Below are 15,664 nucleotides of genomic sequence, written 5' to 3'. Positions count from 1 at the left end.
GGTTAGGAACAGGGCATGAGGAGAAGAGGTGGGAATGGATATAACAGGGCAACAAAAACTGTTCTGTATATTGATTGTGGGGGGAGAGGGCCTACACAAACCTACAAACTAGTCACATTTCATCGAACTAAACACACACACACACACACACACACACACACACCCGAGTCCATGTAAAACTGGGGAAATGGGAATAAGACAGGTGGATTGTATTAATGTCAATTTCTTGGTTGTGAGATTCTGTTGGGAGGAGGGGAGGAATTCCAGGGGCAGAGGATGATTGGGGGAAGATGTGCAAAATGCTCCTTACAGGGGCAATAATGAAAAAAAGTTGAGACACAGTGTATTAGAACAACCTTTCATTCATTAGATAAAGCCAATTTAGTCACGATGTAATCATCTGTTTCATAATTCACTAGATTCTCTTTGATAATGATTTATTTGAGATTCTTCTATCTATGTCATGTTGGGACTCATCTGTAATTTTCATTTTGGAGAATATAAGTATAAATGAGGTACACTTTGGTTTTCGTGGCAGGAAATGCTAATGTCATAGAGTGAGTTAGTGAGGGATCCTTCTTTTTCTGTACTCTGGAAGAGTTAATGGAAGATTGATATATTTTTTTTCCCTTTAAAGTTTGGTAGAACTTTTCAATAAAACCACCTGACCTGACATTTTCCTTATGGGAATATTTTAAGGTCTGATTCATTTTATTCCATGGTTATTGAATGTCAGGTTTTAATTTGCTTCTTGAATCAATTTTGAAAAGTTGTGTTTTCCTAGATTTACAATTTTATCTATGTTTTCAAATGTATTGGTGTAAAGACATTTACTCTTTCCCCTCATTTTATTTATATATATATATATAGATAGATAGATAGATAGATAGATAGATAGATAGATAGATAGATAGATATATCTATATATATATATCTATGGCATTTGTAATTATGTATACTTTTTCGTTCTTAATGTTATTTGTCCTCTTTTTTTCTTGACAATTTTTCAATTTCATTAGTCTTCTCAAAGAATTATTTACCTATGTATGTTTTTAAAAAGTGCAACAGTTTATGCTTTTATGTTTATTATTTACTTCTTTCTAACAATCTTGGGTTTATTGTGTTCCTCCTTTTGTAACTTGATAAGTAGGAAGCTTATCATATTAAATTTAAGTTCTTTTCTAGTAGAAGTATACAACTTTCCCTGATAATACTGCTTACCTGCATTCTTACAGTTTTCATATATAGTAATTTCATTATTGTTTGGTTTTGAATATTTTCTAGTATTCATTGTGATTTCTTTTTTGACCAATGAACCATATAGAGAAGTGTGTTTGTTAATTTCTAAATTTTTTTCAAATTGTCTTGTAGCTAGTTTAGATAAATACATACTAGTTATCTGGTTTATGTACCTGGTTTAGATAACTCTGCATTTAATTGTATTATGATCAGTGTTCATAGTCTGTTAGATATCAGTTTTTTGAAATTTGTTAAAACTTCCTTCATGTCAGTGTGTGGTCACTTGTCATAAGTGTTCCAGGTGTGGTTATGAAGAATATGTATTCTTCACCTGTTGAGTGCAGTGTTCTATGTATGACCATTAGATCAGTTTGTTCAGTCTGTTGTTTATATATCTTTCATTTCTTTGATTTTTTTTTTTCCTACTTGATCTACCAGTTACTGAGAGAGGTATAATTTTATATCTCCCATTATGATGATGGACATTTTTTGCTTTCTGTACTTTTGTCCATTTTTTGCATTAACAACTCTGAGGCTATGTGTGTGTGTATATATGTTATATATTATATATAATATTATATATATTTATAATATTAGGTTGGTGCAAAAGTAATTGTGGCTTAAAAGGTTAAAAATAATTGCAAAAGCCTAGTTTGCACCAATCTAATAATTATATATATCTGATGAATTGAAATTTTATCACTTTCTTGTAGTTCTCTCATAAAGCTTTTTGCTTTAAAATTTATGAAGTGTATAATATATAGTTATTTTTTCATTAATATTTTGTCTTGTATGGCTTTTCCATCCCTTTACTTTCATCATCAATGAATCTTTATTTTTTAGATATGTCTTCTATAAACAGCATTTTGGATTTCATTTGTTTATTCAGTCTGACAGTCTAAACATCATTTCTTTGAAAGTAATCTTATTTAAGATCTTCTCTTTGTATTTGGTCTTATATAGTTTTGATGTCCGCTTGTGGAGTTGTTTTTGGTACTTGCAATACCTTGGGATTTCTAAGCTGATAAATAAAATCTTTCATACATTCTGGGAAACTCTCGACGAGCCCTTTTTCAAATATTGTCTCCCATTCTTTCTCTCTGCTCCTTAGGAACTCAGATTAGATATCTAGGAGACCTTCTCACTCTGTCTTTCCTGCATTTTAATTTCTTTTTCATATTTTCCTCTGTTTGTCTTTCTGTGATGTCCAGTCAATTTTGTATTTGGAGTAGTATTTTTTTCTTCTCCAGAAGTTTATGTAGTTCTTTTTCAATTCTGTATGCTCCTTTCTCATGTTTTCAATTTCTTTTCTTATTTCTTTGAAGATATTAAACACACTTATATTTTCTGCTTACTAATTCTAGTGTCTGAATTCTTTGCAGGTTTGATTCTGTCTGCTTCTTCCTCCCTCCACATCACTTCTTCCCCACCACACACACCTTGTTGGCACTTATTCATGGTAACTTGATTTCTTATGTGTTTCATGATTTATTTATTTGATTTTTTTTTTTTTTAAACCATATGCACATCAACTTAGGAACTTTCTGTCTGGAAAGGCTGGTTGTAAGGTACCTTCCTCCAGAAAGGACTAGTATTTGCTTTTTCCAAGTGCCTGAGGCCACTACCAACCTGGAAATACTTCACCTACGTTCTCAGACTGGAGATTTTACAGAACCACAAAAGTATAATAGTTTTAGGTGCAAACCCCTATGTGGGACAGCTTAGGGTTATAAATTCTCAACAGATTTTTTTCTCTCAGCCCTGCACCCAGGCTTAAGGAAGACAATTTATTTTGCTGTCCCCAGTTTGGGGGTGGAGGTTATTCCAAATTTGTCCTTTGACTAAGCCCTTTGGAAATTCTGACTTTATGTGTCAGATCTTCTGTTAGATTTTCCATCTTGGGTTTACCCTTCTTTTGTTTCTCTTTTGCCTTCTTTACAAGATTTTAAAAATTCCAAATCAAATGTCTCTCTAGTTTGTTCAAAATCCTCAGGGCGTGAAAATCAGGTTGTGTGTTCTGCTTACCATTTCTGGGTTCCAGCTTTTGTTTGGCCTCTGAGAATTCTTTACTCTCTAACTCACCCTGTAATGTATTTTCAATAATGTTATTGCATTTTATTTGTTAATGTAAGAATGTCCAATCTGTAGAGAATCTGTAGAGAATTATAATAAATCATTTGAGCCAAACAGAGGATACACCTGGAAGCAAGATCTCTATAGGCAGAGAAAAAGGAAGAAATGACCACTTGCAGTTTCTTTTATGCATTGGAATTAAGGAAGGAATGTAAGGAAGACTACATGAAGGTGAGAGATATTACAAGATAGTTAACAAGATAAGTTATGTGCTCTCTTGAGGGTGGTCATGCTTTAGAAGGAGGGATCTGAAAAGAGGCCTTTCAAAGGTATCTTAACCTAGATGCGCAGAAACAATGGACAGAGCTTACTTAAGGCAAAGAAAGCCTTCTTCTAAAGATATTATATGCTTGGGACATGACTATCCACGATGAACCTATCCAGTTAGGAATTTAGGATCATATCACCCTGTGAGGTTTCTTTCCATAGTACCCTTCTTCCCCACCCCCATCCACAGTGATATTGAACCGTGATATTATAAATGCCTGAGAGAATACAGAATGAAATTCTCTATAATTTTATATTTTGTGCCATGTTATGAATATTACTATTTATTCTTTCTTCCCTCTTAAATCTCAATTTTCTCTTCTTGTTTCTTAACTCTATAATTTTGATTCCCTAGCTAGAAGAACTGACTCAGTCTTTTTGGGCAAGCTACTTAACCTCTGAATCTGTTTCCTATTGTGTAAAATAAGACCATGGCCTATCTCTCGGGATTGATAGGTGGGATGAGATAACATTTGTCAAAGTGTCTGACATTTCATGGGTACTCAATAAATCCTAGTTTCTTTTTTCATTTTTCCTTCCCTGCCAACACTATTTTTGGCACTTGTTTTCAGTACTTGTCAGTAAATTTGCAGTAAGATTTTTATGCAGCAAAATGGAGAAACTTTGTGGAAAGCAATAAACTGGACAAGTTCGGGAATTAGAAAACTTGATTTTTTTTTTTTTTAAAGAAACTTTCCAAAGTGGTTTGGAAAGGCTTTATTTGGTGCTCAGGGCCAAGGGGATAAAGCCAAGCCCTATACATTTCCCCTTTAAAGATATTTTTCATTGTATCACAGGTCAGCAGCCCCAGTAAATGTCCAATTGTATATTCATGATGAGCAGAATCTCCAGTTACAGTCAAACTCAAAGCAAGCAAAGGCATATCACATCCATATGCAGAGATAGATAGATAGATAGATAGATAGATAGATAGATAGATAGATAGATAGATATAGAGATATATTCACATATTTTATATATCTATACATATATATATTTGCATGTCTACTCTTATTTCTTAGCAGTGTAAATTGGTGAATTTTCTTGAGATTATTGGTGTGCAACTAAAAATGGGAGGGAATGGAAGGGTAAGGGTGGAAGACTCACATAGTTTGGGTTTGAATGGAGGTGAAATCTAAGTTTAAAAATAAAAGTAAATCCTGAAATTACTCATTCTTTACTAAGTTTTTTGTTTATTTCTTTATGTTTTTGATTTGAGGGCCATGAGACCTTAGTTGTAGTACTGAATTTCATACTGACCTACAGTGGGGTCTCAGACAATTGCTTTTCCCTGTCTATCATGGAGTGACACTCCTGTTCTTACTTATCTTGTGTGGCGGTTGAGATTTCATAGGATCTGAGCAATATGAAAGTAAGACAGGCACTAAAGGTAAACCAAGCCCAACTGTTTATATTGTATGGTTTCTGGTCTGTCCCCAGGCCCACCATTGACCATGCCCTGCTGGATATGCCCTTCCTTCAACTCCCTGGGCAGATGCCCTCCAACCTCCGAGAGCAGCTGGACCACGCATTCTGAAGACACCAGTAGTCCTAGTTGTGGCCCCTCGTACACAGACCTGCAGCTCATCAGCGCAGAGGAGCAGATGAGTGGCCCGGCTTCTGGGGCTGACTCGACAGGTAAGATGGAGCACCAAGCCAGAGGGCTTGACGAATCACTTTTGGTGACCTGTTGCCACTCTCAAGGTCTCTGTAGCCATCTTTGTTTACAGAATGAGTTCAAGCATAGTCATCCAGTTGAAAAGCTGGAATCCTGAGGTATTCAAAATTGCTTTGGAAAAAAAGCATGTACACATATTGGCTGATTGGTTGGCAGATGATTAACATTGGGAAACTGCTTGACAATATATCTTAATGTGTTATTTTCTGACGAATCGGTACAAGCACTGCTGTTCACTGTCAATTTCATTTCTTCTTGGATGACGGAATTATATGTAATGTGCGCAAGGCTGAATCTCTCCTCCTACCACCCACACGTCTTCCCTCTTCAGCCAGAGAGGGAGATTTAAGCAGAGAAAAAGTAAATGTCGTGTGAAGTGGAATGAGGATCAGGACTCAGTCCCCATGTCTAGAGTACAAATCATTTTGCAGTTACGTTTATTCTGTTGTGCCTGAACTGAGCTGTACATTGGTCTGTAATATCCCGTGGTCTATTTATTAAATGCCCGGTAGGCGTAGGATGGAATGCTGGCTGGCTTTGGGGTGGAATGTGGGCCTGTCAACAAGCACCGTGCTATGCGTTAGGGTTAGGACAGCATGGAAAGGATGTTGTGTGTTCTTCGTGTTTGGTTATTTGGCCCAAGAGATTGGTTTCCTCTGAAAGTGATGGAGTTCCTGGTATAGCTTCTCTGTGCATGAAATTACCCAGTATGTCCAATAATATTTGTATTTTTCTCTCAAAAAATGTTGTTTAGGAATTTGTCTCTGGATCAGTTTTCAAACTTGGGTAACCATTTGCCCTCGTGTTGTGTGCTGGGCGGGGCGGAGGGGTGGGGAAGCGGGGCTGGGCTGGGTGCTACAAGGAGCAAGAGCGATCCCTCTTGCAGACTAACAGGTTCAGACAGGGTTTAGTGTGGTATTTGATAATATTGCTAGGAATCCTAGTTTATCACAGTCTGTCTTTACAAGCCACAGTTCTTTACAGCATTTTGTTTTCACGGACACTCTCTCAATTCTGGTTGATCTCCATGGCTGATGATCCAGTCAGTGGCTGAAATATGCCCCACACCCTCCTCTTCACTGTGGGAGCATTTCACGGGTGGGCAGGCACTGTCAGGAGCTGAAGCAGTGAGGAAGAGAGGCAGTGCTTGCCTCCTCCTTCACCTCTCCTTGCTCTCAGCCTCCTTCCCAAGCCTTCCCATGAGGATCCAGACGATGTGTTGGTTAAGAGCACACCCACTGAAGTCCGAATACCCAGGTTCAAATCCTCATTCAGCCATTTGCCAGCTGTGTGACCTTAGGCAAAATCCTGAATATCTTTCCAACTCAGTTTCTTCATCTGCAAAATGGGGATAATAATAGTACTTAATTCACCAGGTTGTTATCAACTCTAAGTGAGACAATTTCTGCAGCACAACCTACACAGTGCCTGACACAGAATAAGTGATCCTTGGGGACTCAGCCTTTATTCTCCTGCCCCAGGCTTCCTAGTGCTTTAGAGAGCTGGGAAATGGACTATGCGCTGCAGGGAAAGTCAGGATCTCTGGCTCAGATTCCTTTGTTCAGCGGCCTCTCAAATGAGGTGAAAATTGTTTTAATTCCTGGAGGTTCAGATAATGAAAATCAGAGTTCTAGCGTGAACTGGACATTTTTATATTCTGCCTCCAAAACTTATAATTATTTTCAGTATCTTTTCTAACAGTGTTACATTTCACACTGAGAAAGCCTCCTCCCTGTTGTTTTGGTCAGAGACCTGGCAGGAAGCAGATGGAACCCTCAGAAGGGTTTATCTGAAGAGAGTTTAACAAGAGGACTGCTTAGAGAGGCAGCAAGAGCTAGAAGGATGGAAGAAGGGCTGCCCCACCCGTGCTCTGGCCAGAGAAAGGACAGAGCCACGGCCAGAGGTTTGCTGAAGTGGGGAGAAATGGGGGAATAAAACACCCCGGCCTTGTGCTGGGGCTTCCCACTGGCAGATCCCAGCGCAAAGCCAAAGGACTGAGAGATCTGGTGAGGCAGCCCATAAAGGTCGGCCACCGGGTCACAGGGCAGGTGGAGAAGGGTGGAAAATGGATTTGGGGTGAGGGGTGATGGTGACAAAATGGAGAATTGCCAACACATGCTAATCCCCACCAAGAACTGAATGGCCCGTAGGCTGGGGTGACTCCAGAGACACAGATACAAAACCAGGACTGGAGAATGATGAGTAGTGGTCTCTCTTGGTTCTTTCCTTCAGTAGGATGCGTTTTCTGTGGCTACAGGGAGCCTGGAGGTGTGGTCTCCTGGGCAACCGTCCTCTTTTGCAGAAGTAGTAATACTCATAGCCAAGACTTACTGAGTGTATGCTGTGTGCCAGATGTGTATTTTCTGGCCTTGACAAAAATCCTGCAAGACAGGTGTCATTCTCCCCATTTCCTAGTTGACTCTCTGAGTCTTTGAAAGGTTAAGAAACTAGTCTAAGAGAACACCACTAGGAAACGGATGAACCTGGATTTCAGTGAAAGAGCCAAAGCCTTTTCCAGTGGTTCCCAAACCTGGTGTCATCATAGCTGTCAGTTTGCTGTGTTACCTTCCAGACCTTCTGTACATATAGGTATAGAGGATGCATATAAATATACATTTATATTTCTGTTGTTGTTGCCTTGGGGGTTATTTTTTACCGAAATAGGATCGAGATGTGTAGCAGGCAGAGCTTGAGGAAGAAGCTAATGTTTTCTTATCATCTGAGCCTTTACAATGGCTGCTGGGAGGCCACAGCATCTTGTTAGGTAAACAAGTTTCTAGACACTGCATTGTGAGAAGAAATCCCGTAAATCTTTAATGAGGAAAGGGCCCAGGTGGGCCCAGGTACTAGGGAAGGCCTCCATCTGCTTAGGATAGCAGTCTTCCTTCCCATCTCACCTCCACCTATTCTTCCAGGCCCAGAGGTGGCAAGCGGTGTCCCCACGGTCCTGGGAAAATGAGACACAGTGGCTTGGAGAGCAGTTCCCCAGGCCCTGTAGACAGTGTCTGGATGCAGCCCCCGCTGTGGGAACCTGAGGAGGCTCTTCCTGAACACCCTGACCTATGAGAAGCCTTTAACTCACCCTGGGTCCCAGGATAGAAGGAAGATAAAGAAAAAACCAGGTTTAGGAGAATGACCAAGTGCTTCTAAGCCTCTGTCATTTATCTGTCTACCCCAGCAGTAAGCTATTGAGAGCTTCAAAGATTCTGTACACAATGGAGAGCTCCCCAGCCAGGCCTGTGGCAGTGCCCTGTACTTCTTGCTAAACTTTTTTTTTTTTTTTTTTAGTTTAATAGTTTTATTTTTACAGGGAAAACAAGCATAATTGAGAAATAGCTAAATTCCTCAAACGACACTCATGGAAAGCCTTTGTAGTTCCACAGCAAACCCACAAGAAAGCCAATGACATTCTGCCTTGCAGCAGCTTAGTGAAATAACAAACAGCACCCAGGAGGAAAGGAACCGTGTCCCACACAGCTTGGAAACCCAAACCTGTAAACTCCTGGCAAATATCACTGTGTTTACAGGGAGAGGAAAAAAACCTTACATTATTCTTTTGTTGTTGTTGTTGAAGATTTCATTTTTTGAAACTTTTAGGGGAATCAATTCCATTTAATAAACTTTCGTAAAATGCTACAGAAGCTGAGGGGTACAGGACAAATATTGGGGCAGCAAGGGGCAAGGCTGGCAGGAATTTCTCATCAAAATGTATGAATGAGCTTGTCCCTTCATCAAGCTCTGGCCCACACTTAGGTTTTTCCAGATTTTTACTGAGCCAAGTGCTTGTTATCTCTCAGTGCCCAGAACCTGGAAGGGGACAGGGCCAGCCTAGAACCTGGGGTCTGACAGACACCAGCTGCCTTTCACAGATTTCCACCTCCCAGAGCCACCCTGGGTCCGGAATCCTATTTATCTGTCTGTTGCCTTGGGGTAGGTGACAAACCCCCCCCCCCCACTTTTGATTGTTTGCATCTGAAGCTCTGATTTAGGGTATCTGTCAAATAGTTTTCAACTCCCTCTCAGTGAGGATTATTAAATGTGCTGCTGCGCCTCAGCTTCTCCAAGTGACCCAATTTCTTCTGCAATTGTTTGTTTTCTCGCAAAACTGAACTTGGATACATGTACACACAGAGAAAAAAAATAATGTCTTGTTTTCACTGTTGTTTTTTTAAATTAAAGCCTCCCCACACAGGACGTCACTCCCTGGCTTGAATTGTGGTAGTTTGTGGATATGTCCCCCACCAAGGGCAGAACTCAGAAAACTGAATCTTTTCATCCTCATTCTTGGCCCTTTCCTCAAAGATATGGGACAAGTCATCTTTGCCCTCTTTGTCCTAAGCCTTGCGGAAGTTGGGGAGATTCTCCTTCCGCATCCTCGGCAGGCCTGACTTGTCAGTCGGGTCATCAGGTCCCATGTGTTTGTGGGACAGGTCGATCGTGCCCCCGTCTCTGGGAGAGCCCTCCTTCGAGGCTGGATGGTTCAGTCCGGGTAACCTGAATCCCTCTGAGGCTATGGAGCAGATTCTCATCTGTGTCTCTTTCCTCCGGGCATATCATCTCCCCAGAGCTTCCCTCCCTCATCCAGGAAACGGAGTGCGCATCCTTGCCCAGGTAGGGTGACAGAACATGAGTGAGGGTGCTTCGCATAATGCCAAGTGCGATGGGAATAAAGGACAATTCCTAGCTTAATGGCTCTGTGCCTCATTTCCCTCTGATGTGGGAAATGAGGATAATTACTGCCTATTCCTTTCTTGCCCCAAAGAAGACTGTAAATTACACCCGTGGTGGTATGGGATCTGAGAGGGGCTTTGCGGTTGGTTCTCAGCAGCGAGAGGTAGGTCAATGCAGAGGCCTGCAGGAGCTTCAGCACAGGCGGAACTGCCTTGGGGAGACAGTTGTCATTTATCTACCCCCCACCCCACACCTTTTAGCATTGTGGAGGGAATTCAGGGGTGAAAAAGACGTCTCTCAGCCCAGCTGGCCCCGGCTTTCCCTGGCAGCCGGGCCTGTGAAGAAGCCATTGGGGCAGATGCTCCGTGACTCATCTCCTGTGTGGAGAGGGGTTCTGGAGGCCCAAGCCCAGCCTGTTGACCTTGGCCTCGGGGCTCACCACCCGGCACCGCCACAGCTTCCCTGTCATCTGAGGCAGGCAGGGGTTTGGCAGCCCCACACAGCAATCCTGATTCCCAGCATAATTGTGGAGGGAAAGACTGAGCAGCCTACACTCTCTTCTTATCTTCTCACCAGGGGGATAATTGGAGGAAGAAGGCAAACAAATCCCCTAGCCTTGGCCAAACCAGAATGTGGGGCAGAGCTGGACAGCAGCGCTGATGTTTGCTCTGAGGCTCAGCTCTCCAGAGCAAATGGCAGGAGAACTGGGGAGAAGCAAGATCCCTGGTAACACTGGCTTCCTCTCTCACCCCTTATCTCCCAGCGTCCCCTTTCCCTAGATGACGGGCACATCGTGTCATCTTCATAGCGTGGCTCTGTAATACCACGATTTCTACATGGATGGATAAGCAGTAAGAGGGTTGAGGGAATAAAAACAAGTCTTCTGCCTTTGAAGCCCATCACAGCTAGGAATAAGAAAACACAAATGTTCGCAATGGCACAAGCTGCTGTTAAGTGGTGGGCTTCCATTTTGGTTTTCTTTTAAGCACGAGGAAAGTGTAGATTTAAGTGTGGGATTATAATGCTTAGGCTTATATGTAGGGTGAGGAATGACAACACTGAGTGAAGCACATAGCAGGTGTTTAATGATCGCTGAGTGGACCCATGAATGAAAGGAGTGAGAGTGCAGGTGGTGAGTCCTCTGCAGCCCAGACATCTGTGTCTCATTTGGATTTAAGAGTCCAGCATTTCTCTCAAGTGTGTCCCATCAGCAGCCCAAGAAAAACTGGGATGCTGGCGCCAGTGTATTAGGTCGTACTGTGCTCCATCTGTTGAAGGTTCATAGTATCAATTAGTTTATTAGAGACTTTGAAAATACCTGAAATTATGTGTATGTATGGACCTACATATATGTATAATTTATGCTTGTGTATGTAAATACATATATATTTACATATGTAAATAAATTTAGTCTTCCATTAACCCATACTGCCTCCCTGGTCACCTGGTACAGAAACCTAAACATACATATTGGCAAACTTGGAAGTGCATGCCATTGCTACAGTGTTAGGAAACCAGAGAAAGCAGAAAGAAATATTTTGACAAATTTTTCTGGATTTACAGAGCTAGCGTTACTTGGTGACAGGCTCGGCTACACTTCTTTGACTTTTTCTTTTTTTAATTCTAGATTTAATAGACCCAAGACTATATTTTGCCAAACTTTCTTTGTATTTAAACTCTCAGGAGCTTTAAAACAAATGTGGGCCAAATGTTCTTGATTCATTTGCATTTAACTGATCACAGTGGAGCTCTGCCAGCACCAGGATATCCCCAGGGATTTTGGACTTTTTTTGTGTGTGTTTTTTTTTCCGTCAGAAACAAGTGTTTATGCTGGGTAGAAAGCTATGGACTCAAGATACCAATTTTCGTCACAAGAACTTTTTAGATGCTCCCAAAGTTTCTCCTGTCATTTTTGTAAAGGAGGATGGTATGAAACTATCACTGGGGCTGCATGTCACTTTACAAGACCGTGCATGTTTCTCTGCTGCCTGTTTTGTCATAATCCTGCTGCAGCTGGAAGAGCATCAGACTAGATCCAGGGCCCCAAATTCCCAGCAAACTGGTAATTACCATTGTGCCTGAGGGGGCAACAGGGGATTCTTGTTGTTCTTAAGGCACATTTGTATTTTATGAGTTTGGCTTTTTTTCAGTTTTTTTTTTTTTTTTTTTACCTTGAATATATTTTGCTTGGAAGACAAAAATAAGTCTAAATCCTGGAATATAACGAGTAGCTATTATGATAGCAATATAATGTAGTTTTCAGAATTCCTTATATTGTAGAACTAGGATTCAGTCTGTGGGAAGACAATATTTTTTTTTAAAGTTGTGGAAAAACAGAAATTGAACACAAAAGAAGTTCTATTTTGTATCCTTGGCTAGTTGATGTAAACCACCTTTACAGAAAGGTAAATTCCTTTATTCTTTCACTTCTCATTGGCTGAAGGGTGGGCTCATTCAACATGCTTTCTGACACCACTTGTGACTGTGGCATTTTTCTGCAGAATTGGAATCAGGCAAGAAAAGCTCTCCTGAGAAGAGATGAGGGTGGGCTCTGGGTGAGGGTAGGGAGAAACTGCCAGGTTTACTTTCTTAAATTGTTTACCCCCCTCCTCTCCGATATTGGTTGGTTTGTACAAATTGGTTGCCTCAAGCAACACATTATTAGTTTGAGCCTAAATGTGTCCCGGGAGACTTACTGCTTTCCCTTCACCAAATCCTTTTCCTGCAGAGAATGCTGGGATTGTGGGGGCATTTTCCACTTTGGCACGTTTCAGTCCAGTTCCCCCAGCTTTCACTGAGTATCTGCAATTTGCGAGGGGCTATGTCATTTCACAGCATTTAGAAAGCAACCAGTTGTGAGCTGGCTGGTAACCTTTATGTTCAACTCCTGGGTTTTTCTTCCTTCCTTAGACTCTCAGTACTGGTGTCTGAGGAAAGAAGATTATATTACCGGTCAAAACATTCACGTCCCTCCCTTTGATGTAGGTCCCTTGTACAACAGGATGATATTTCTGCCCCATTGACGTCAGGTTTAGCCACGTGACTTACTTTTTGGCCAGCGAAATGCAGGTGGAAGTGACACTTCCAGCACAGATTTCCATCTGCCTCCACCCCACACCTTTTTCCCTTTGTCAGCATCATGCACACTGCTCCACATGCTGCCCTCGGACTCTGGTTTGGACTCTGTTCTGGTGCCCCTGTGGCTTCACTAGTCCCCATTCCTCACCTTCTAGACCACAGTCCATGGACCCAGGACTCCAGAATCCTCTGCACAGACAGCTTCTTCTAGGCCTCTTCCTGGATCTGTGCATTCAAGTGCAGCCCATGCCACTGGTGTGTGTGCCCCTAGGCCTACAGGGGCTAGGACAGAACTTGGATGTTGTGACGGGGGGAGCCTTCACAGTGCAGGATGGAGTGGTGTGGGGGAGCAGGACTCAGGCCAGGGGCCACTTCTCCCTGCATGGTGATGTTTCCTTGTGGAGCTCCAAGGAATCCAAGAAGTAGCAATTCCATTAAAGCCTCGTGCTTGTTATGAACGTATATCGGTCAAGGAGGATCGGACCTTTGTTGTTTAACAAGTTTTAGCTTGGTCTGTACTTTAAAGTTCTTATGCATTATGTGAGCCTACACCTGGACTCTTAGGGCAGTATCCTTGAATGCTGGGGATAAATCTCATGTTCCACGCAGGGGCTATTCTTTCGGCCTGGGCCCTGGAATGAGGGGGAACAGAACTGCAGCTAATTCTCGAGGGATGTAATGGGAGAAAGAAATCTTTGTAATTGGAAGCCATTGAGATTCTGGGGTTAGCTGTTACTGTGGCATAATTTAGCTTATTAATTCCAAAATGAAGAAGTGACATTCATCGAAGGTGTGTGACTTCACCCACTTTAAATAGGGAATTGACAGAACATTTTCTTATTGTATGCACAGAAGTGTGGAAGAAATCCCAGGTGTTTACTGTGGTTCTGTGAGTGGGCACACAGGTGCCCTTTTACACACCCAGTTGCTCTCATTGCTGCTCGTGCACTGCTAACATGCAATGCACTCGGAGGCTCCTTTTCCAGTAGTGATGCTTTGGGTCATCAGTGCATCTGGCTGGGTTCACATCCCTTCTGACCCTTCAGGATTAGACTTGAAGGCCAGACCTTGGGACAAAAACATAAAATGAGAAAACATAAATAAAGCCTTTCCCATGAAGAATTTATATTTTTATTTTTTAAAATGTAGCCATTGCCTACGAGTTTACATTTGAATGTATCCCCCCCCCCATCCATCTCCCATCTTGTGCCAAAAAGAACAGTCCCAATCAATGATTGCTTTTCAGATCCTATCTGTTCATATCAAATATGAGGCAGGTGCTGGAACTAAGAGGAAGTTCTTTCTGACTCGGAACAAAGAAAAGTTACCTGGTCCCCATTGGAAGGAAAACCATGAACTTGGTCTAAGGAAATCAGATACAGACATTTATAATAACACTTCTGATAATTATATTTTAGGTGAAAAACATTTGTTTTCCAAAAGCTTTTAAAGACATAACTTTATTCATTCTTTATTACAATCTGTTAGATAAGCAGAAAGATGTCCTCCGTTTTCACAGAAGAAACTAAGCCTTACTAAGTTTCAGTGATTTGCCCTCTATTAATATTGGTATTAGGAATATTAATATACTAATGTGTATTATATAACATACATTAATGGTTAATATAATATGTAATATACTTTGCATGGTATGTTAATATGGGGGTGCCAAAACAATGTATACACGTGGACACTTTGCTCAACGTTGCTCAAGCAGTAGTTTGCCGTAGTTAGAAGTGTCTGGACGCTGATGGTAACCACTCTGAGCACCTCTTGTAATTGCAGAAGTCAAACGTGACTTGTATTCATCTTTTGTTATTGGTGTATATTGAGTAGTATACAATTTCAATACAGTTTTCCTTTCTTAAAATGTACGTACATTTTTTGGCACCCTCTGTATATGTTCACTCTATGTAAACAACTTATGTACTTCCCTTGTCCTGAAGGCTAACTGCCGTAATAACTCCCAAGATTCCAGTGGCTCATCACAGTTTGTGTTTATTTCTCATTCAACCCTCTATGAGTACAGGGTGATGACAGGGTGCTGTGCTCCCGAGTTCAGGGACCCACACTACTCTGCGTCATCAGTCTCGTCCATTCACATGGTGGGTGGGAAATGGGGGTGCACATCCTGTGGACCAGAACTCAGAGTCTGGCCACACCTTATTGCCAGAGAGGCGGGGAAATGTGGCTTAACTGTGTGCCCCAAAAGAAGAGAACACAGATATTCGTGATCACAAGAAATCTGTGCCACAAAAATTATAGAAATGTGGTGTTTATCTCCCGTGATTATAGGGGCCCTGTTTAAGATCTATAGACCATGATGTTACCGCCCAGTTTTACTGAGGTGTAGTCGACATACAATAAACTACACATATTTGAAGTGTACAGTCGAACTGTTCTCTGCTTCCCCCAAATACCCTGGTTTTTTCCCCCTTGGGCCTTGGTTTACAGTGTTCCTTTGTCAGAGGTCTAAATGGGTTCCCTCCATTAAGGTCCAGCTCAGATACCAGCACCTCCAGGAGGCTTTCTTGATCCTTCACCGTGCCTCCTACACACTCCACACACCCTTCCCCCTGCCCCCAAGGTGGGAGTAAC

General features: G+C 41.7%; 1 protein-coding gene across 4 annotated transcripts in view; it reads left to right on the top strand.

Annotated features, from left to right (window-relative positions):
- STON2 (stonin 2) overlaps positions 1-15,664 on the top strand; it is a 127,693-nt gene that overhangs the window by 47,942 nt on the left and 64,087 nt on the right. For 2 of the 4 annotated variants that reach the window (XM_081047487.1, XM_081047488.1), the window contains exon 4: positions 5,080-5,277. In XM_081047487.1, coding sequence (XP_080903613.1) covers positions 5,080-5,277 — 198 coding nt within the window. Of the gene's footprint in view, positions 1-2,621; positions 2,699-5,079; positions 5,278-15,664 lie in introns of those variants that run through there. The other 2 variants (XM_081047489.1, XM_081047490.1) reach the window with 2 other exon arrangements.

Source organism: Rhinolophus hipposideros (assembly GCF_964194185.1).
Source record: "Rhinolophus hipposideros genome assembly, chromosome: 5".
In the NCBI taxonomy this organism is placed as follows: Eukaryota; Metazoa; Chordata; class Mammalia; order Chiroptera; family Rhinolophidae; genus Rhinolophus; species Rhinolophus hipposideros.
This window is presented reverse-complemented; position numbering and strand designations above follow the sequence as displayed.